This window comes from Anastrepha ludens, chromosome 2 (genome assembly GCF_028408465.1).
Source record: "Anastrepha ludens isolate Willacy chromosome 2, idAnaLude1.1, whole genome shotgun sequence".
Classification (NCBI taxonomy): domain Eukaryota; kingdom Metazoa; phylum Arthropoda; class Insecta; order Diptera; family Tephritidae; genus Anastrepha; species Anastrepha ludens.
Window position 1 is genome coordinate 109,070,133 of NC_071498.1, and position 23,978 is coordinate 109,094,110.

At 33.5% G+C, this 23,978-nt stretch overlaps 1 protein-coding gene across 8 annotated transcripts in view; it reads left to right on the forward strand.

Annotated features, from left to right (window-relative positions):
• The first annotated feature begins 1,959 nt into the window (after window positions 1-1,959).
• The window catches only part of LOC128855066 (ecdysone-induced protein 74EF-like), a 94,807-nt gene continuing 72,788 nt past the window's right edge, over window positions 1,960-23,978 (forward strand). The window contains exons 1-4 of one of the 8 annotated variants that reach the window (XM_054089657.1): window positions 4,236-10,072; window positions 12,637-12,951; window positions 13,628-13,920; window positions 19,223-22,803. In XM_054089657.1, coding sequence (XP_053945632.1) covers window positions 22,801-22,803 — 3 coding nt within the window. In that variant the 5' untranslated portion in view covers window positions 4,236-10,072; window positions 12,637-12,951; window positions 13,628-13,920; window positions 19,223-22,800. Of the gene's footprint in view, window positions 10,073-12,636; window positions 12,952-13,615; window positions 13,921-16,533; window positions 19,032-19,222; window positions 22,804-23,978 lie in introns of those variants that run through there. The other 7 variants (XM_054089656.1, XM_054089655.1, XM_054089659.1 and 4 more) reach the window with 7 other exon arrangements.

Consider the following 23,978-nt stretch of genomic DNA (forward strand, 5'->3'; position numbering starts at 1 on the left):
AATTAAATAAATGGGAAAAGCAAGGATTAAAAGAAAGGGTGAAATATGAATTATGAAAAAGAAAATCGATTCATTCAAAAGTTATTGGTGCAGTAAACAGAAATGGGATATTTTTCCGATTGGTGGCCTCCGTAATCTGTATCTCGGTCTGTATGCGAACCATTGAGGCTGTCCGAGAAAGACAAGAGCTGGTACTAAAATATCATATGAGATGATAGCTTGGCTCAATATGTTTATAAATTATAAAGGTGGATACCAGCAGAGAGAAAACATGCCATATTTTACATTACGGTAATGACGAAAACGCAAGCAAGGCGTGGTTCGTTGGAACAACTAGACTTGCTGTACGAATTCCCTGTTTTGCCGAATTTAAGGAGAGCAGCTTCAAACTGTATACATATGTATTACGTATATATGTATATATAAGCATATAATTGGCGCTTATACCCTTTTTGGATGCTTGGCCGAGCGTCTCTCCAATTCGTTTGATGCTTTTGCGCAGAAATGGAGGGACCTACAGTTTCGAGCCGACTCCGAACGGCCGATGTTTTTTGCGAGGAGCTTTTTCATGGCAGAAATACATTCGAAAGTTTGCCATTACCTGCCGAGGGGCGACCGCTATTAGAAAAAACTTTTTCTTCATTTTGGTGTTTCACGGAGATTCAACGTTCTCCGAATGGTAGTCATTCTCTAACCCATTCGGCTACGGCGGCTGCCGAATATATACATATAATAAATATATATATAATAAATGTATTCAGCAAATTTAAAATGCAAGTCGATTCCTCAAAAGTGATATTATCGCCTTCATAGTACTCCTCATCAACTGAGACGCACTTATGCCACCGTTTGATCCAGCTCCCGAAACATTTTTCGAACTCTATTTTATGTCGGATAGCCATCAGAGCCCTCCACGATTTTTGCATTTGTTGATATCCTTTGGACCAATTTTTCTGCGACACGGCGCAAGTGCAAATCATTAATTTCAATGCCCTGATTGGATCTATAAGCAATGTTGAAGTCCTCTGCCAGCTCTCTGATGGTTAATTTGCGTTTATTAAGCAGCTTTTCTTTCAATTTGCTGATGCTTTCGTCAGTTTTCGACGTCGATGATCTGCCACTACGACTCATGGTATCTTCTGAAACATTCATGACACTTCAATTTCCCAACATTTCTAAGGTTTATCTACCATTGAAACCATTTTTAACGAAGAATTCATTCATCATCAAAATTCAAATCCATTTTTTAAACTAAAACTGGAACTGTCGACAACACGAGGTAGATTTACTCCAAATGGCGTAATTTTTACAAATCTCAAGCAATGATGATAAAATTTTAATCACAGATCACAGCAGTGGCAACCTAACAAAAAAACACAATTCCAATCAGTTGACTTAGGACGTCTCTTGACGGTTCGTGCGGGGACTTTTTGATCAGGCTGGTATATAGAGTTTTCTAATAGGAACAAGGCGGCCATATTCCCTTGTGGACGTCTGGCAAATCTCTTGTTAATCAGTATCTTTTGAGAAATTCTTAAAGCAAGTTATTGGCTATGGTTATATGCCTATTGGCTTTAATTTAGTTTTAATTTTATTTTTGTAATTTATTTATAAATAAATTTTAAATAATTTTTAATAAATTTTATTAATTTTGTTTGTAAATAAAATTTATTTATAAATAAATTACAAAAATACACATACAAAAATAATAATAATTTCTGCACTTATTTGAACCACTCGGCTCAGCTCCACAGTGCGATTCATAGCGGGCATTTGAATAAAGCCATATTTCATATACATACAACCAATGAGGCGCAAAATTAATCATCCAATTAACTTTGTTACAATTAAATATAAAAAATTATTTTGAGTGATAGAAATAATATCTCTACAGGTATTGTGACCTTTACGTGCTCCATTATTTGTCTGTTTGTATATTGCAGCTGTCTAGTTCTCAAGTGTCACATGTGATTAAAGTATGCCACCATTTGCAAAAGTTATAAATTGTCTGATGACATTATTAGTTTTGTCCCACCTTCCTTCTGAGAACATTTTGTACCACCGATAAACGTTGCTTTGATCCAAAAAAGCTTCTCCATATGGCACAGACAACATTCGGAATGCATCCGCGCATTTAATTTCGTTTTTCACGCAAAATTTGCTACAGGTTCTTTGATCCATCTTTTTGAATAGGTAAAAATCGAAGACGAGCCGAAACACGTACAAGCACAGCAGCTGTCAAGCATTAACTCAACATTCAAAATGGCCGAACTCGTCGGCTTCAGTGAGAGACATGACCAACATATCGCCACAAAAAATTAAACTCGAATATACGTAACCTGCGAAAATTCAAAATTCGCGATACTTTTTGAAATCACCTCGAATATGGACCAAACACCAAACTTTCAATCGCAGTATGAAATTGGTTCAAGCTATGGTATTACCAATCTCGACTTGTGGCAGCACGAAATCCCAAAAACTGTCAGCTGAGTGTTTTTCTATTTTTAAGTAACTGCATCATGTAAGTCAATTTTTAACGAGTTCTTGCTTGGAATAATTTCTATTCAAGCATTTAGCAGAGTGGATTGAACAAATGCATATAAGCACAATATTTAAATTAATATAAATAAAAATAATATTTTAAAGCATTTTATTAAGGGGTTATATACCTTGTGAGCCCGAAAAAATGGACGAATGTCATGATTTTTTTTTTAAATATGTTTTAGAACTTTTATTCAAATGAGGCATATATCATACTTTTTTTTACGATTTTTGAGGGGTTGGAAAATTAAAAAAAAAATTAATTCCCGCAAGCTATGCAAATATTTATAAAAAGTGAACCATTCAGATTCACGAGGTTGTAACTTCGAATAGTTAAAACGAAAGTTTATGCAAATCGGTCAAATAGTTTTTGATAAATAATGAGAAATTTGAGAAAATCGCGTCTAAAGTATTGCGTGCACTTCATTTATGGATAAGGTCGCGCGCTTCTACGGTCTGTCACTTGCGTTCTAGTCAGGGCCGTGGAGAGAGTATTCGGGCCCCGGGGGAAACTTGAGATGCGGGCCCCTTCAAATTTTTTTTATTTATCAAAATGCGTATTATGTTATAGTGATATAACATTTAAACATTGAAAAACTCATTGATAAAATTTTTGATAGAATTAATTATGAAATATTGATTAAAATGAATTTTAGAAAATTCTTCAGCAGATCTGAAATAAAAAACGCAGCTGAAAAAAGTTAAAATTTTTATTCATTTTGTGAACCTTACAAATATTTGAAAATGACTGCCACGATGCTTAGAATTTTGCTTTTCTTGCTTTAGCTGAGGCAAAAGCTCTTATAATATCATCGAAGTCGAGTTTCCTTGCTAACTCAGATTCCAAACACAAATTTGCCAATCCTGTTACTCGACTGTGAGTTGAACAAGAACGATGGTAGTCTTTGATCCTTGATAAAGCGCTGAAAGATCTTTCGGCGCCGGCAACTGATACTGGCAGGTGCAGAATATTCGCAAAGCAATGCAGATGTTCGGGAACAGAGTATCCAAGTTTTTAGCTGTGATGGCATTCAACAAGTCGAACGGAGGCATACAATATTCCGAATTTCCAGTAAAATTCGCCTTGTACTCATTCTTCGAGTGACACATCTCAATTGAGATTTCTTCCGACACATCAGAAGGGTATTTTTTAGCAAAATTAAGAGCTGCTGTCTGAAGTTCTGCTTTTTCAATTTTAGGAAATTTTCGGCAACTAATGCGTAGCCTATTTCAAGAAAATTTTGCTATGTGTAATCACGTTATATTTTGGTAGCATAATCTCGTCAATTATTTCAAGTTAAAAACATATACGTTCTGAACAAGTGAACACTTTTCACATTTTACGTACTTCATGAAACTAGTCATGTTGAATATTTATGTACACTGAATTGTCATAAATATTTAAAATAACTTAGTTGCCGAAACATAAAAAAATAAAATAAAAGTGTAAAATTGACTGGGGAAACGAATTTAAAAAATTATTTATATAATAACATACCCAGTGAAAAATCAAAAATTTCTAGTCTATAAAAAGTATTATTGCTATCTCTACATTTAATTCTTTATCAACGTAAGGACAAATTGCTTTAAAGAATAACTACGTTTCAAAATTGGTCTTCATTTAAAATCCAACTATCTAAATCTAATCTAATCATCACTATAATTATTAATTACCTTATAAATCAGTAGCATTAAATGTTCCATTTTAATAAGAGCTCAATAATATACACTTTTGTATCACCATATTATATTTATTCTTCGTAATCGTGATCATAACATTCGATTTGGTGACACCAAAAAAAGTCTGTGACGGAACTCTGGTAGAAGTATTATTTACTATATTTTTTCAAGCAGGAAATTTCTTGGAATTACCCTCGAGTCCGGGCCCCTCTGAAAACTCCGGGCCCGGGGGAAAAGTACCCGATCGCCCCCCCTCTCGTCGGGCCTGGTTCTAGTGCTCCGATCTTTATGATTTTTTGAATTTATATTTTTAAGATGATGTACTTTTAGAATAGGCCTTAAACAAATTTTCCATTTTTTAGTCCAACACAAGGTATATAACCCCTTAATAATTTTGTGCAGTGTGGTGTACAAAACAATCAGGAATGTGCAGTGCAACGAGACATTTCTCACATTTCCATACAGTCTCGCGCGTACCTGATATCTTCATGGAGACTTTGGTTTACTTTGTGCAGGAGGAATTTTTCTTGGGAAAATGTTACCACAGGGAAAATGTTGCCTATAAACGCAATGGTGTATTATTGAAAGAAATCCTTCCGCGTGTTGAATATTCACGAATATTTACATTTTGTAGAAATTCTTCTGCAATTTTCAACCGAAATTTTGAGAATGAATATTTCTTAGAATTTGGAATTTGTTTTGCTAACTATGCGAAATAAAGATGCTTTTTTACGTTAATTCAGCAGGCATACATTGCACATCATTGCCAGTCTGGAGCAGATAACAAACCGTCGTGCATTGCATGTCTTTCCTAGAAATCCAGAATCTCGTAGAAATCCTTCATTAGGTGTTTGATTGAGCTTCTCTTCCATTTTTTGGTGTGTGTCTTGTCTTGTTGCTAAAATACGAAGCGGTCTTATGCCCTCTCGAAAAGCAGATGATAGAGTTTTGTGGATGAAATAAACTCGGATAGATTTTTTTGTAGCGCCAAGGGATTGATAAAAATATTTTCTTTTGATCTTTCAAGTTCACAGTTCTTGAGTGTCCCACAGATCCGCTTCTGCTGGATCGCATATCTCATTCAAATTCTAACGTAAAAGTTTCAAATATTAGTGTCATACTTTTAAAGCTACCCGCTCATACTATGTAGCTTTGCAAAAGCTCTAAACCTCTATGTTTAAATGGAAAGCTTCGAATACTTGTAAAACTATTCATGTAAAACCACCCTTAACAGCAGAATATGTGCATAACGGCAATCTACCCCGACTGTTTCGATTTCCCCAGCCATATTTCGTGGGGTTATTATCTTCACCGCGCCTGCGCATTCGCCATTCGGAGTCGAACGTCATCATCAGACCTTCGTACAATTTTCTGCTATATGTGTCAATGGGTTTGTTTTTGCCATGTGGGAGGCAGATGGGGTGGCATTGTCCATAGCGTACGTGTTGACTGTCGGTATGCAGCGCTGCTTTGGCGCCGCGATGGGGCGAGTGCGGACATTCTCACCTGTACAGCGCTGTTTGATTTCCCCTTCGTCAGTTGGCCGGCCTGTGAGTGCGTGTGTGTATGCTGTGTGTCGGAAATGTGCAAGCAGGTGTAACAATTATTTTCTCGTTGATTTTGCTTTGACGCATGTGCTTCTATTGATGTCTGTAAGTGTGCTCATGCATGCATCTCATTCGCACCTATTATCGACTCTATCTGTCTCGGTTATTTGGCATAGTAATATTATTACCCCAACAATAACAATGAAACGCAGCGGCAAAGGCAAGCATCAATAGCAAAGCGGGCGGGCAGCATAAGCGTGTTTCCACACAATGCGGGCGTTTTGTCGTTTTTGAAAAGCGATGCGATGCAATGAGATGTGGCACGAAGGTGAAAGCCGAATAATGGCAAGCTCTGTCGTACCGTTATCATTGCTACAATGGGCACAACCCCCATGCACAGCCGACCAAGCATACCTTCTAAAGGAAAATGCTCGGTTTTCCGACAGTAGCAACTTAGTGCGGGGTAACGCTACACGACAATGTTTAAGCTATGACGCATGCCATGATTTTTCAGGACCAACCAGCCGTTCGAACCAAGTGGGTTCGTGTGCACGGCGTGGATAGGGGTGACGTGGCGGAGCGTGATAGTCGCAATAGTGAATTCAACAGGATTATTTCACATGTAGCCTTCGTGTTGTCGCTGTTATCGCAAGGTGAATGGAAACGCTTTCCCTCTCGTTGGCGATAGCGAATGTTCAACAACCGGACGCTTTTTGATAATATGAAATTGCATGTGAGAGGGGAGGTTGTGTACGTCGTTAGGCATGATATGCGATTGTTGATTATTTAACTTTAGGTTTCCGTGCTGTTATGTTATCTGTTAATAAATATGGATTGTTGGTGTACGTATGTACATATGTATGTACGTACGATACTTTAGGAAACAAGACGAACTTAAGAAGAACAAAGATTATGATAGTTGTTCAAACTAAGCTTCGAAATGACAATAATACAATGTAATCCATGGATAAAAAATGGTTCTATTAAAATTCATTCGTGTATTATGATTTCGGGTATACATTAGAGCTACTGTCAAATTGAACACGTGTTTTGTATTTATACATTTAACAATACTCATTTACACTTCAAAAACTCTAACTCTAACTCCTCCAATAAAACAAAATATATTATTATATTTGTTTTCCAATTTCCAATAGTTGTCAAACTCAGATCTTAGAGGCGACCTTCAGTTCACGCTACGATTCATATTGAAGACCTTCTGGAATTCAAATGGCAGTTTTTTTAGTGGTCTTGTTTAGTTTGTGAAAGAGACAAAAGTCGCATACAGAGGTGGAGAAAATATATGAGCTGGGTTCTTGTCGAAATGATCGCGAGCAATGGTCGTAAGAGAAGATTCGTTGTTTGTGAGTAGTTCTTCAATCCATAGTGAGTTCAATCCATGGCATCCACTTTTCCTAAACTAGACATGCTTGCATAAAGGAGTTTGTCGTTCCATCTATTAGGTTCAGTTGCCGAACTCCGTCAGAGTAAAAGTAACCACAGGTCGTTTTACTCTCGCACAGTGCGAGGTCCCAAAATAATACAACCTTGGACAGCAATTTAGAAACGCAATATTTGTACCTGTTTTGACTACTTTTCATTTGTGTTTTTGTTATTGATCTATTTTTTATAAAAATATAGTTTATTCCACAAAAAATATCATACCGAAATGTCAAACTTAGTAAAAGATTTATAAAAATTTAATACTTGAAATTTTTTTGTTGATGGTGTTATGCATTTTCATTTTTTTTTATATTTTGCCATTTTTGAAAAGCACTGTTTCACTGAATGTGATAATAACTCGAATATAACTTCAATCGTTTTGGGGAACCCAGCAATGGAACTCAGTATAATCTCAGGTATTAGTGAAAAAATTGGTTGTCTTTTGTTCAAATATTAAATTATTTTTCCTAAAAACAAAAAAATACAATTTTTTTCAAAAAACCAAATTTTTTAAAACTATAATTTTTCATAATTATTTCAAAATTAAAAAAGATAGTTAAATGGTAAACTGGTCTGAAGATAAGCATCAATTCAAAACCCTTGTCTCATTAAAAAAAACGCAAACAAACTTTAACTAAATTTAATGATTCTTTTGATGAGGAATACAAATATGTGTTTTATTATTTGCTTGTTGGTTTGCCTACAAGTTTAAGCAATAATTGGTTCCCACTGGGAGATTGCACGTGATACAAATTAATAACATTACGCGCTTCTCTTATATTGTACATTCATCCGTATAAGAGTATTTGTGGCTTCGAAGTGTGATTTACCTTTCCTCGCACGTTGTTGTTCACTAAAAAATCTTCTTATTCGATTAAAAGTAATACAAAGCCGTCATTAGCACAACAAATGTGTGAAACGGTCAATTGGCAAATATCTTCCATTACATCTGAGACCATTTCAATCATCGAAATTCCAATAGTAGAGAAGGCATAAAAGATGTATTGAATCGGTTGTGAAGAAACGTTCAACATTTATTTCGAAAGAGGCACAACGAATATCCAGCACCACTTGAGGCGCTAAGCAGTGCACTGACAAAGGGCAAGAGTTGCTGGCGATGCCTTTGTGGCTTTGTTAGTGACGAACAGGCAGTATGTGTTAATGTATAGGTGAAAAGAAGAAATATTCTAAGCCTGCCATTGCTCAGTTTTGTTGTTGCGTAGCGCAAACGACAAGAATGAGCATCAGGTTAGACAACAGTCAACAACCTGTACGAATTGGTGAGAACAACCAAAGCATTATGCTTAGAATACTTGAAAATGAGAACAACAAATAAGGAAAGTAAGAGAAAAGCATTGATAGCCGTGCTCTATTTCATTAGCGCTCTTTACTTTAGGAAATGCTTTGCACTCCGAAAATGTGACTTCAAATCTACACTAGCGGAGGAGAGACGAATATTTTAAACGACAACAGCAATCATCGGCAGAAGAGAAACACAATGGCACAATGGCAAAACATATGATAGCACGGTAACCGAGCAGAAGCCGTTCGTCATCATTAACGTCGTTTAAGCCGGAAGGTGTACGAGCGAACCAACGAGACTGGCAAGTGTGTTCAAGGTGTGGACGGAGGGAATGACGGACGGGGAAACACATAAGCATGGGATACCTTCGCCAGCAAGCCGTATTTGGTTGGCGCATACATCGCCTTCGCAATCGTGAATGTTGATGACGATGATGAAGAACGGACTAAATACCAAAAACATGCACATATACACACAGATGTAGCTCTCATGCATACGCTTTCATAAAAAAGGTGGCCTGAAGAGAGTCGATTAAGTTAATCAGGCTCGCAGTAGGCAGGCAAACAACCATCACACGGTTATGTGCTTATTGAGGATGGTGATGATGATGATGATGATGATGATGATGATGATGATGGTGATGGTGGTTGTTGGCTATTCGCGTTATACGAGCACACGAGCGAAGCGACGAATTCAACAGATTCAAAATCCGAACTCCGAATGAAAAATTGGTATATTACCTTAGAATGCCAGTCGTTCTTACTTCAGTCTTCGTACAGTCTTTGCTTTAACCCGTTCCAATTCTGTCCGCCGTCGCTCTATTAAATAATTACAACAACAACAGCAAAAAAATCAAGTACAACAAAAATAAACAAAATATCTCAAACAAGCAAAACGAGAAACGCAAAAACAAAAATTCAATACTAAAATTTTACAAAATTCCAATACTTAGTAGCTAGCGGTCGCGAAAATACCAACAAAAGCAAAAACAAAACCGACACTCGCAAAAGGGCACCAGCAGCAGCAGTAGCAACAGCAACAGAAGTAGTGGAGTAGCAACAGGGTCTCAGTTATCAACAACATTGCCGTATTCACCCCCGCTCCAACATCGTCACCGTCGTGCCGTCACTGCTGTTCTGAACATAGACGTCGCAGTCGCAGTTAAAGTCAGCGCCAAAGTCGAAGCCCACAGTCAAGCGTCAGCAGTCGAACGTCAACACACGACGACAAAGGCCAGCGAGCAAAGTCAGAGGAGAGGAAGAAGACTCCGCGCATAGCACACAGAATTTCAATATCCAAATCAAAGTTGCGTTCAAATCGAACACGGCCGCAATAGTAGCAACACCGTAGCACCGAAACACGCGGACTCGACTCTTGAGATAATAGCTAACCTTACCTACTAGTGAATACTACGACGACGACTAAGATCAAAATTAGTTATCAAAGATATCAACAGAAAGTTGCAAAATATTTTCCGCTTTCCGTTGAATTGGTTTACCAGTCATACGAAATTCGAATAATTTCGCAAATTCAAAACCAGCTTTGAAAAGTTCTTTAGGTGAGAAAGAAGCAAGAAGAACGTAATAGCGTCAATAAGAAATTTTGTGAAGTTTTGATTTGGTTTTCTTTTGCTTTTTATTATTTGGTAAGACTGTGAGTTTCTCAAAGTTAGAGTGTTTAGTGTGCAAAACAAATAAAAAAAGTGGAAAAATATTAATTATAAAGCGTTTATTGAATAGTTTCTTAAAACATACAAAAAACTCTTTTCAAATAAGTGACATTTTGCGTTTCCTGAATTTCTCAAAAACCACTTTTTTCAACTTTCTTATATTCTTCAGGCTTTTTTCAAACAAAGCTGTGAGTATTTTCACGTCTTAGTTGAGCTATAATTGTATTTTAGTTAACACTAAATTTTCCTACTAACTTACTAACCACTTTAATGATAATATTTCTACTTCTTTATGAGCCAGCGTTGGCTTGGAAAAGCCACGGCACACAAGTCAAGTTCAAGTACGAAAATAATTACAATTCTCAGTACAAATTACAACGTGGTTCAAGGCAAGCCGCAGAAAACTCCCGAGCTCTTACGAAATTTGTCACTTTTTGGGTTTTACATAAATGAAGAACAAAAATAAAAACAAAAGAAAAGAGCAAAATAAAAAAGGAGTCAACATTCATCGAAAAACCGGCCGCTGGCAAATGTTTAAAATGCCATAAAATTTATTTTATTTTCGCAGAAGAAGCGTGCGAAAAAATGTAAGATATTATAAAGAAAGACCAAAGCAATATGGCCAACTGAGTTGGCTGAGTGTTAGCGGCTACGGCAGTAGCGACGCCAGCAAAGGTTCATTGATTCTTTAAGCAAAGACTTGTGCTGCTTATAAACCGCGCTCAAGTAAGTAATAACAACGAATCACACAATAGTGGCCTGAATGAGCACTAATGTAAAAACAGATACGAGTGCGGTAAACCAGAGGAAAAGTATAAAGAAATAACACTGTAAAGAAGCGCAAAAAAGCAACAGAAATGCAGCTCAGGTTCACCGGCAGCAATAAAAGCCTTCAAGTTAGCCAAGATAGAATGAAGTTGTGTAATAAACACACCAAAACATAAAGGTGAGACTCAACCAGACAAGTGTGTAAAAAATATGGCCGTAACAGAAGCATATGAGAGGAACAAATAAAAATTTCATTGTGGCCAACAAAATGAAACGAGTCAACTGAGCATTGAAATGACTAGTCAGCTAACCATCCAGCCAGTCAGCTAGCCAGCCAGCTAAGCAACCAACCGGCCACACAGCAAATACTACCAGCTACCAGCAGGCAAGCAACCGGCAAAAACACGTTTTCCTTGCAAGTCGTGTAAGAATCTTTGATGAGCGCGAGCACAAGTGAGTGATTGAGACAGTCGCGTACGTGTAGGGCGCAAACAAAATTATAAATTAAGAAGTCGAAAAGGCTTAACAAAAAAATTACGCAGCGAGAGCGTAAATAAAGTAGAGGTGAAAATGGAATTAAGAACTCGAAAATATGCCGGTACAAAATAATGAAGCAAGAGTACTGTGCAGAAATCCACGAGTAGAAAGAAGAAACCAAAGTTAAATACCAAGCAATAATAAGAAGGTGAATAAGAAATACAAAAAACAACAAAAATCAAAAAAATCAAAAAGAGTAATTTAAAAAAATAGAAAAAATTGTTAGCAGTAGCGCATAAGCAAACGTTTATTCTGGGAATTACACGCATTTACATTACAAACAAGTACGCACAACAACAAGTGTGTACTTAAAGTAAAGCAACAAAAGGAAGGAAGAAAACGAGCCAAAAGATTTATAAGAGAAAAAAAAAAATATAAAGGAAAATGCACAAAAGGCGGACTGAGTAAAAATTACAATAAGCGCATAAAAGTAATAAATGAGAAAAAACAGCCGCTACCAAAAAAGGGGCACCAGTCAAGCGAAAAAAACCCGAAAAAACAAAATTAAAACACCAAAGTAAAATAGAAAAAAGAATATCAAAAACGTAAAGAAAAAAAAAATAAATGCTGAGAAAAACTTGCCACAAAAAGTTAGAAAATTGTAGCGTCATTATCAAGGTAGCTGTGCGAGCATGATTTGGTTAAAAAATGAGCGCATGTGGCTCGAGGGCGTTTTTGGGCGCACTTTCCTGTAAGCCGCACTACTTACTTATGAGCGCACAACATTTTGCTTTAATTATACAGCACAAAACTATGAACAGGGATTGTATGTTGCACGGGGCCGCCGTCCATAGTCGTATGGTTCTGTTTTTGAAACAGTCGAAAAACATAAACAAAAATTATTTTTGTAATTTTACCAAAAAAAAGTGTATTAAAAATGTTTTATACGAGTTATACACGTGTGTGGTTTACTTACGGAGCTCTAGCCTGACCCCTACGTTGGCTGCCGTAACGCTGCGATTGGTGGCTTGATTTGAATCATGTTTACGCTACTTCCTGAGTGTTGTAAAAAAAATGTTTAAACAAAAATTTATTTCTGTTTTTACTTTTCTTGCTCTTTTCTCACCTTACAATTATTTGCTATCCTAAACAAAAAGCAACAACTCTTTTGCTAGTATTTTCTGGTGCTTTTTCATTTCGCTTTTTAGACGATTCTTCACAGGGAATCATTAACAATATAAAAATTTCGACACTCTATTCCCTGTACTATGCAGGTGTATGTAGCACTTACTTAACTTAAATACCCTTTTTGCAAATAAACATAAAAGCGAGTGTCACAACAACAAAATACCGTGACGAATAAAATCAGCATAAAACGAAAAATTGCCGCATAGCGCGAGAAATTTGTAAGCAAAAGCGAACAGAAAACAAAAAAAATTGAAATAAATTCTCAAGTTTAAAACCCGCCAAGCAACAGTCGCGAAAAAGCGAAGCGAAGCTGCAAACGAATTCGAAAAAAAAAAGTTGGTATTGTGTGCGTGCGCCCTGCAAAAACAAAAACCGGTAAAACATTTTAACTAAATTTTGTGCGTGCGAACCGAAAATCGCGCCAAGCGTAATAACGCAAATCACCAGCAAGAAACCAAAGCTAAGCAAGACAGTAAAGAAATATTAAAAAAAGCTTACAAAGCGAAACACAAAACACGAAAAGCAACAAACAATTTAATAACTGAGCAAATCTAAAAGTCAAGAATCAAGAAACAAAAAAAAAATTAATACAAAAAAATCCAAAAAAAAAATGGACTTAATCGAATTGCTTTTTCTTATTGTATTTTCTTATATGCGAGCGTTACTTTCATTTTTTTTGCTGCTTTTTTAGTGCGAGCCTTACACCTTAGCTTCTACTCCACTTCACGCCAGCAAAATTCCGGCAGTGGCTTAAAGTTGAATAATTATTTCATGTTCATAAAGCAGTAAAAGAAATATTAGACTTTTGGCGTCAGCACTCAAGAGGAGTGAAGTGGAGTAGAGGTCGTGCTTGGCTCAAACTATAAGTAATTATTTTATTTTTTGCACGCACGCACACGCACACGCGTAATCATTAAGACGTTTAAAAACTATAACGACCGAGTTTGTTTTTTTTTTTTTCAACCTAAAAATTAACCAAAACTTGAAAAATAATTTCAGCATTCATTTCAGTGCAAGTGCGTGTAAAAATTTGCGAGCAACAAAATAAAAGATTGAAAAACTGATTGAAGGCCGCTGAGTATAAGCTATTGGAACAATTGCGTTCGAAAATTAAACAAATAAAAAAAGTATTTTTGCAGTAGTTGCCTAAAAATTGGTAAATTTCAACACACAAATTAATAAATGCAGTAGCAGCCGCCAATTAACTTCGTTTTCTTCCTTGACAAATAATCTGCAAAATTTTACTCAGAACTCTTGACACTTTAGCGAAGAGAAAAAAAAACGACAAATAAAACAGTAAATCGGTAAAAATTAATAGCAATTTTTAAATTTACTAACATTTCTATAATTTTCTTTATAATATTATAATATGACACACACACTAACATACTTCCGCGCATAGACTCAATTTAGCGTTTGCTGTATAAAAATTGCCTGCATACTTTTACACTTTGTTTTCTGCAAGTTTTTAATTGTTAAGTGGTCAATGCAAGTTTTTGGCAAAAAATAAAAAAAAAAACTTATTAATTAATTTTTTTATTTCTCAGTTTCTGGGTTTCAATTTTCCAAATAAAATTTGCAACATTTTTCATTCGCTTTTTTGTGAATTGTTTGCGTATGTTGATGGGTATATTCAATCAGTTTATGCAAGGTGGCGCAAAATTAATCATCCAAGTTTGTTTTTGAGTAACTTTTTTACTAAATAAGAAAATGATGGTCTTCAGTGATGAAAATCTTTCTTTTAGCCTTTGCGCGCTCCATTGCTTGTCACTGCAAGCTGCAGCTGTCTACATTACAAGTATTTTCCACTTGACGTGCGACACCATATCCAAAAATAATAAATCTTCCTATAGGGTGATTTAGTTTGTGCCACCGTGTATGTGGATTTAAATTTTTCAGTTGTTTTCTAATGAATGTTTTACTAGCAATTTCGCGACGAATGTTGTCTTTCAAAGCTTCAATTGCTTTTCGCATTGACTCTATTTTTGAGATACTCCGATAATTTCGTTTGTAATAAATCGATTGATTTTTTAATTGTGTGCCTGTGTGATCAATTTCCATACGAAACAAGTGCTATAGCAATCCGCAGATGGTAAGCGCAAATTGATCCACTAAAATCACCACATCGCAAGTGGCACCAAACAGTCAAGCGTGAGGCACGTGAAAGAGGCATATTGCCATGGATTTCCCACCATTCAAATAAATGCTCAAATAAGTTTTGTACTTAATCGAGGGAATTCGAGCTAACTATTGCTAATATCTGTCAAAAGAGGCGGCAGTTCTGAAAAGAACTTTCACTTGAGTTAGTGAGGTTTTAGGATTCTTAAGAAACTTTAGAGCTCTTTTTCCGCTGTTCTATGTAGTCTAAGAAGCTTTGCTTTGGAATCCTGTGCTTATAAGCAGTAAAAGCCGAAGTCGAGAATTATTCTGTAAAGAAAAGGCACTTTATAGGTACATATATATGTTATATTGAGGCCAATGTTATCAATAACTTATTAAAAACTTTTCCCACATAGGTGGCGCTTCATTAAGAAAGATGCCCAATTCTCTACAGAAATTAAAAAAAAAATTTATTCACACAAAGCTTACAGGAAATTTAATACAAAGAATTTTTTTTGAAGAAGATTTAATTTTTTAAAAACACTATTTTTCTTCCGAAGCCGCTCGCTTTTTCTGTTTTTGTTCTTCTTTCTGCTTGTATTTGAAAACTCGAATTTCGTGAAAAAAGCAAAACGTTTTTTCGTTCTGTTTGTTTTTTTAATTTAATGGGATTTTCAAATAACAATAAAAGAATATTTTAAGTTTAGTCTTGAAGATAACAACACAAGCCTAATTAATTTCTTCAAAAAGTCTTTTGCAAATGTCAATTGTCAATATGAAAATTCGAATTTCATGAACATATTTAAAAAAATACCAAAATTTATTTTGAAGATAAGAAACGAAAAATAATGAATTTGCTCAAAAATGTTCCGAAAATGCTTTGTTTATATAGAAATTAAAATTTCGTTAACAATTTTTAACTGTCTCCCAAACCTCAAGTTACATGAAACAAGAAAACAAGTATATTTCACTTTGAAAATTAGAAAAAACTTCAGAATAAATTTTATACAAGAATTTAAGTTTTATGGGGGAAAAATAAATAAAACTAAACTAAAGTGTGGTTAAGTTTCAAGGGCCCGGTGTTGATTTTGAATAAAATACAATTTTTTTAAAAATTATTGTCATTTCTCTTTATTATGATATTATTTTAATGGCTCAATTGCGTATGGAACAAAATATCGGTCAAATAGCTGCCGCGGTCTCGGCGGCACACCTCCATCCGATGGTCCAAATTTACGATGACGCTGAGGCATAATTGAGGTTCTATGCCGTTAATGTGCCGAATTATCTCATCCTTTAGCTCTTGAATTATTGCTGGCTTATCGACGCACACCTTTTCTTTCAAATAACCCCAAAGAAAGAAGTCCAACCGTGTCGTTGACGTTTAGGTGTGATTCACATTTAACATCGGCCCTTGAAATTTAACCACCCTTTAGTTTTAATTTAGTCTTGAAGATAAGAACTATCTGCAAATGATTTGATTGTAGGAAAATTCGAATTTCTTCAAAGTTTTTAAAATTTTTGAGAAAAGTCAAATTTAAAAAAACAAATATTGTTAGTTTGCTGAAAAAAATATTCTTTCTTTTGAAAACAAAAAAAAAACCGCTGAAAAAGTTTTCTACAAGAATTCTCATTTTATAGATAATTTGAAATTTGTTTGTATGAAAATTCGAATTTCTTCAAAGTTTTTAAAATGTTTACGAAAAGTCAGATTTTCATGAAACGAGAACAAATATTGTTAATTTGCGGAAAAAAATATGCTTTCTTTTGATAATGAAAAAGATGATGAAAAACGTTTTTACAGGAATTCTCATTTTATGGATAATTTGAAAAAAAAGATGCTTAAAAGGTTTTTTAAAATGTTTTGCTTATATCATAATTGGAATTTCATCAAAATTTTAAAAATGAAGGAATTATTTTTTAAGATACAAGTTTTCATCAAAATCAGATAAGTAAATTCTTGTCCCTTCATAAATTTTCCCAAATTTAAGCAGGAAGTCGCAATCTCGTGGAGCACTAATAACTATTTAAATGTTACTCGTAATTTTAATTTTAATGTGAAAACAGTTGCTAGTTTCTATGGAAAAGCTCTAATTTAATGGAAAATTAGAAAAAATATTGTTCAGAAACCAAACTTCTAGGAGCAGATAGGAAACTGTATATTTGTTGGAAAGTCTCTTCAAAAATTTTGTATGTGAGGATTCCTACTTTGTGAGCAAAAAAAGAATATAGTTTTGTTTTTGTATCTTACTTTTGTATATTAATGTTGGTTTACCAATAAGTAACAAATTCAATTATTGATATTTGTCGTAATTTGAACCTAATTAAACATAGTTTGCAGGAACTCTCAGCTCTGCCTAATAGAACAAACATTTGGCGAATAAAAGTAATTTTTTTTTTTCTTAAAATGACTTTCGTTTGAAGTTAAGTAAAAATACTATTTTATATGCAAGCAAGTTGGTAGAGAGGTTTAATAATTTTTTCGCTAAAGCCGCAGTGTTATTGTAATTTTTATTATAATTGGAATTTGATGTTAAGTTGGAAAAAATATTTTTTATTGTTGATATATTTTGTTTTTATATATGGGAAAGTGCATATTTACCTGGAAGGAGTAGAAAAATGTCTTTCTTAAAAAAGATTCTTTTCTCGAAACATTTTCACTACCAAAATTTTATGAGAATATTAGAAGAAGAAAATTTGTTTTGCAAAACGCCTAGTCGGATTAAAAGCGTAATCTAATTATCTGCTAAAAAACTTAAATTTGAAATATATGAAGAAATCAAACTAAATAACAGTTTCTAAAAAACATTCAATTAGTAGATTAGAAGAAAATATTTAGTTTAATTTTGGTATTTTATTTCTTGAAATTGAACCTATTTGTGCTCGGGAGCTTTTTGAAAAACTAAAAAGCAAAAATTGTTAGAAAAAAGACTTTAATATTTTACTACTAGAAATTAAACATCTTTCACCTCGTGAACTTTCTCAAACTTAAGCCTTTTAAAACCAGAATGCGAATGTAATGGAAAATCGAAAGCAAAAAGAGTTACGTAAAACGCATATTTTAAATTATAGAACAAGGAACGAAACTTGTTCGAGTTCGACTGCCGGCAGCCTAAAAAATTGGAAACAAAAAAATGTATTTTATGAAAAATCTAAAAATCTTTCTTTCTTAAGAAAGCAGTTTTCCACTTTGAGAGCAAGAACCTTTTCCAAAATTAAACCTTTTAAAGAAAGAATTCGAATTTGAAAAATATTAAACTTTTTTGAAAACAAAAAAAAAAAATGTTAATTGTGTAGAAAATCAAAAAAAAGTGTTTCTTTTTTAAGAAAGCAGTTTTCCGTTTCCTTTTAATATAGGAATTCGAATTAGAAACAAAATGAACCTTTTTGAAAATACCAAAATTATTTCAATTTTATAAAAAAAACCATTATGTTACCTCTTAAAGTAGGCGTTCGAGTTAAAAAAAAATTAAATTTTCCGTTTTGAGAGCTAGAAATCTTCCCAAAATGTTGCCTTTTGAAGCAGGAATTCGAATTCTAAGCCGGTTTAGATTATTCCAGTAGCACTTGAGTGCAACGATTCAAAAAAGCGCAGGACTTGAATGACTTCATTATTCTAGTCACATTCAGTAGAAGTAATTGAAGTGAACACTGCAATAACAAGCAACTTATACGCCAGATATATAAAATATATAGAACGGCTTCACGTCAAGAAATTCTGCCAGTGTTTCTTCTACGATTCGAGTTACCATGGTTTGAAAAGTAGACCTCCAATGCAGTTACTGGATGGCATCTTTCACTGGATTCCTGTGTCTGTTTTGATTGTGCAGCAGGCATCGGACTGCTCTCTTATCTCAAGAAATTAATTCTAATACAGTTATGTAAGAATTGGGCATTCTTAAAGAAATTTAAATTTTTTCGCAGATTTAATTATTATTTTTGTGAATAGATTTTGATTAATGAAAATTTTTATTTTGACCTTTGTGCACTCTATTGCTTGTTTGTTTGTATGCTGCAGCTGTCTAATTCACAAGTGTCAAATTGACGTTTGACGTTTGATGTCATTTGCAAAAGTTATAAATCTTCCTATAGAGAAATAATTGTTTGCCGACAATTTTGCGCCGCCATTCCTGCAAATATGGTTTAAATACAGATGTCTGTAACAAGAAATTGTGTTGTGTTTTTTAATATAATTTTTAACTTTATCAATTATTTTTTTCAGCGTTACACTATTTTTGGTTCTTTCAATAGCGTTCTCTAAAAAAGTGTCCAATTATTACAGCACTTTTGCGTGCTGAGAGTGAGATAAAATTCAGTAAGTTTCGTTTCATGATTTAATACAGTTCTGCACAATATTTTTAGATAAACATAAATGCCTCTAAGCTTGCTGGCAGATTTTGGGCGTTAGTAGTTTTTTTTTAATATGTTCTTTATTTCCCACTGCTTTTGTTTTAGAAACCAAGAAATTACATATCCTTTATAACATATACATATATTTTATTCCAGCAACAGCAAAACTCAAACTAAAAAACCGCGGTGGCATTTTATCCTATATCAAACCAAAGCTAATTTCCCCACTCATATCAATCACACTCTCAAGCATCTCAAAAAGTTTCCATAAACAAATCACGAAAAGAATTAAACCAAAAAGCTGGCATCTTGTATTTTGCACTACAGCAAATTGTTGCTATTTTTTAATTAACGAAAATTGCATATTACGTAAAAATTTCACATGCCCTTTCTCTGACTGTTGTATATTTACAAAAAAGCACTCATTCTTGAAAATAGAAAATCTATTCTGCAAATAGACGAAAGCTGCACCATAGCAAAAAGCTCCAATAAAAAGAGCCGATCTCACCAGCCACTTTCGTACGAAGAATATCGTAAGATATAATATTGAAAAAAAAGAAGAGTATTCGATGAAAAATTTACTACAAATTTACAAACATTTAAATTATTTATACAAAGCCCAAACCCAAGCGAGGAAAATATAAACAAAAACAAAAAAAATTAAAAAATAATTATAATAAAAATTCAAAGCTGAGGCAACTGTTGAGTTGATATATTAACAACATTTCTGTTAAGTTAACATTGAAAAAGTTAGCATAGCAGGCGCTGATGAATAACAGCCAAATACGTGAAAAGTGAAAATCCAAATAGAGCACCCAAATAATTTTGAAAAAAGAAAAGAAAATAATTTTACAGTAATTGAAAGGTTGTTGAATATTTGATTTTACACACACACACAGAAGGAAATATATATATACATATATATACGTCAAGAGATCAGAAAAACTCAAAGAAATAATTTTATTATTACATATCAGTGTTAGGACAATTGTAGTATTAAACAGGAGGAAGGAAAAAATTAGGAATTGTTTAGACAAAATCGCAATCAGCAGATAATTGTTTAAAACCAAAGTATTGTAAGAAGGTTGTTTATGTACCGAAAACAAAAAGAGAAAAAAAAAAAAAGCAAAACAAGCATCAAAAAAGCAAATATATCAACCAAAATCAACACAAAAACAGCATTGTAATCAAAGTCAATTTCGAAGCATATTTATAGGCGTGACAACCGCATAGCATAGCAAACAAATTGTCAATCAGAAATGCGCATTATTTGAATAGTGCAACAATTCGGCACTCTCTCGAACTCATTCTTTTTGTGAAATATTTCCAAGCAAAGCAAAAACAAAGAACAAAAAACTAAAAAAGGAGAAACCAAAACCCGAAAATACAAAGTAATTTAACTGAAGAATTTACTTATATTTAATTAAGTGTTTAGCAGCGCGCGTGAGTGTATTTTCTGCGGCACCCATTTAGGCATAATACAGTAAGATTCAATATTTTTAAGAACCCCTTCAGCTTTGGTGCAACAATCAACGCACCAAACTGACAAGAAAGTAAGCGTTTTGACAATCAGCAGACGTTAGCATATATATACATACATACAGATAAATACATGCTTGCAAAAGGTATTTGTATGGGAGAAGTATTTATGAAAGTAGAAAAAATTTAACGGAATCAATAGAAGTATTAGAAAAAAACTCAGCATTGTATTTGCTATTTTCACTCAAAAGCAAAAAAAAATAAATAAATTAAAAGCAGTAATCAGCAACTTGACTCTATACAACCTTACACAATCAATCTTTACAAATTCTACAATCCAATCTCTTGAACAAACCAATTCTGCGACCTACAATCTCAAACTAAAACGCGCTGTGTGATCTATTAAGGAGAAGAGAGTGGCAATTCTTTTAACCTAAATCGATCTTAAATCTTAATCTAAACTTGACAATCCGTAAGCCCCATATTTGTGAAAATAAATATTTCTAAGACCTCTACTTGCTATACAAAAACAAAAACAAAAAACACTACATTTTACTACTCTTTGTAAACATTAAATATTTAAAAACGAAAAAACAAAAAACATACGTACTTCGATATTTCGATACTAAAATAGCTCACTTGCATACATACATACATACTAACTAATTCAACTTACTAACATATACAACTAACTGTATTTCCGTATTAAATATATTTACTATTTGTAGCGCAACCTTGACGTGATTTATAGAACTAACGCATAAATTTACAGTAAAAAAACAACTAAAAAAAATTTCAAGTATTGAAAAATACTAATAAAGAGAAACTTCTGCACAACTTATTGACAATCTTTCACCCAACATCTATTTATCAATATCTATTTTATCAAAACGTATATATATCTATACATACATATATATATACACATATATATCTACATATATAAATATTTCTAGCCGTAATCAACCATTTGTGGTATCTACGTACACGTGCATTAAACGCCCGCGCTGTGTCTATTCAATCACACACTTGTGACAATCTACAGTTTTCTTGAAAACAAAAAACACTAATACAAGTCAAAATTGGCAAATATTATTTAATCTGAAGCGTTTCAGACTTTTACCTTCAAAGCAAAACTCATACACGATTTTAGCAAACTATCAATTACATATAAGATATTTCGCTTATTAGTTTTACGCAAAAACGGTGAATAAGGAAACTATTTCCAAGCACTACATACATACATTTAATCAAAAATTTTAAATCAAAAGCAAAAAAAAAATACTTTTTTTTAAATAAATTTCGACTTTGTAGTTACAATAAACAAACAAAAAAAAAAAATTATAGTAGCACCAACTTTGTAGTATTATCATAGAGAATTAAAAAAAGTGAGATTACTTTAGCGTACATAGCGTTTAAGTATCAGCATATCAATTAAAAAAAAAAAAAAAACTCAAAAAAGAAGAGCACAAAAATTAGCTAAAAAACAACCCCAAGTATTGTAAAGCAACAATTTGTGTACGAAAAGAAGTTTTCAAAACCTTTCCAAAACATCAAACACAATCATCACTTCGTATTCACAATCATTGAACAAATCAAGCCAACCTTGTGAATCCTTGCCATCCTTTCAATCCCTTAAAACATCCTGTGCATGCCACACGCAACTCGACTACAAAGCCAACAAAGTGTAATCAAAATCAACAGAAAAGCGCGCTGATAAAAGAAAAACAGTCGAAATTACTACGACAAATTCGCAAAACGAAAGAAAAATAACAACAAACATAAGAAGGTGCAAAAAAAAAAAAACAAAAAGCAACAAGCAAAAAAAACAAAATACAACTACAAACACAGAAAAAATAAGAATTTTAAAATAACGCGCAAAATCAGAATCACAAAAAAACAAAATAGCTAAAATAAACGCATATAAAAATTATCAATTAAAAGAAAAAAAGGTTTTAAATAAAAATAAAAATATAAGTCAGACCAAACTAAAGAACTTCCTTAAAGACAATTCTACTATCCACTCAGTGTCACTGTGCTATAGTGAAAACTCAAGTGTGTAAAACCTACTGAGCTACACGCAAAAAGAAAACTCATTGAAAAATTTATAAGTCACATAATTCGACAACAATAACAGCAGTATAAAAAAAGCATTCATCATTGACGCGTTAAAAGAAACAGTTGCAACAACAGCTTCAGTAACAGCGGCTTTGGCAACAGCAACAATCAAAGAAGAACCTGTAAAAGATTTAATTATGGTAAGAGTACTCAAGAATAAGTAAAGCACAAAAAAAAAACAAAGCAAATTAAAATCAAGTAAATAAAGCAAAATCAGTTAAGTAAGCAAAAATAAAGTAGACAAAAGCACAAAAGCGAAACAACTTGTGGAGATACTGTTTTCCACAACGAAGTAGGTGAGACAAAAATACCCTTGTTTGTTGGTTACCAGCACACACGAAGAGTTTCTGAAAAACCATAAAAAAAATTTTTAACATATAATTTAACTATTGAGTCAGTAGAAAAGTGTTGCGATAATTTTAGTTATACAAACTTATGTATGTGCCAATGAAAATTATTTTAAAAGATTAAGGGGGGAGCCTGGTTTATTAGGTCTAAAAATTGCATCTCTTTGCCATTTTTTTTTTTAAGAAAAAATTAATTTAGCACTACAAAGTTTTTTCTATCTTTTAATGAACATTTAAATGGTATAAAAATTTTTTGTACTGGTTAAAATAAGTTGAAAAAAATGTTTAACACAGAAATTAGTACAGCGCTGTAGCGCTGGAGTTTCCAACTGGCGTACAAGATACAGCTCGTAATTATTATCTAAAGCAAAAAATTCAAATGGATTTCTAATTATGATGATTTTTTATTCTAGATGAACTAAGAAAACTGAGAGAAATTCCAAAAGTTCAACTTTTTGGAGGTTTTAAAGAAAAAAATGCCTTTCTATAAAAAAAAAATTCACTTCAACTTGGTATAAAAATCTTGAAAATGTTTTTTTTATCTATTTTGTTAGTTCAGATAGAAGAGAATTTAATACTGAAGGGAACAAGCTATGACTCATTTCAAAAGGTTCATTAGTTTTTTTTCATTCATGTTCGCCAATTCAAAGAAATCATAAAAATGAAAAGTTGAGAAAAGAAGATAAAGTTTGTACTATAGCTGTCCGGTCACAGCGTAACTACATAAAGCTCGCCTACCTTTGGCTTTGATCTACGGAAATATTGAGAATTAGGCTCTGTAACTTTGTGTGAATATTCTGAAATATATTGGGAATCGCTTAAAACGAAAAAAAAAAATTGATTGTTTTGACCTTATAAACCAGGCTCCCCTCTTAAGCTAGCCTACGTCCTGCGTCTAAATAGCCGGGCGATTTCACGTTAGTATAATTTTACATATGAAGCTCGCTCACGCACCCAAGCTAAAAAGT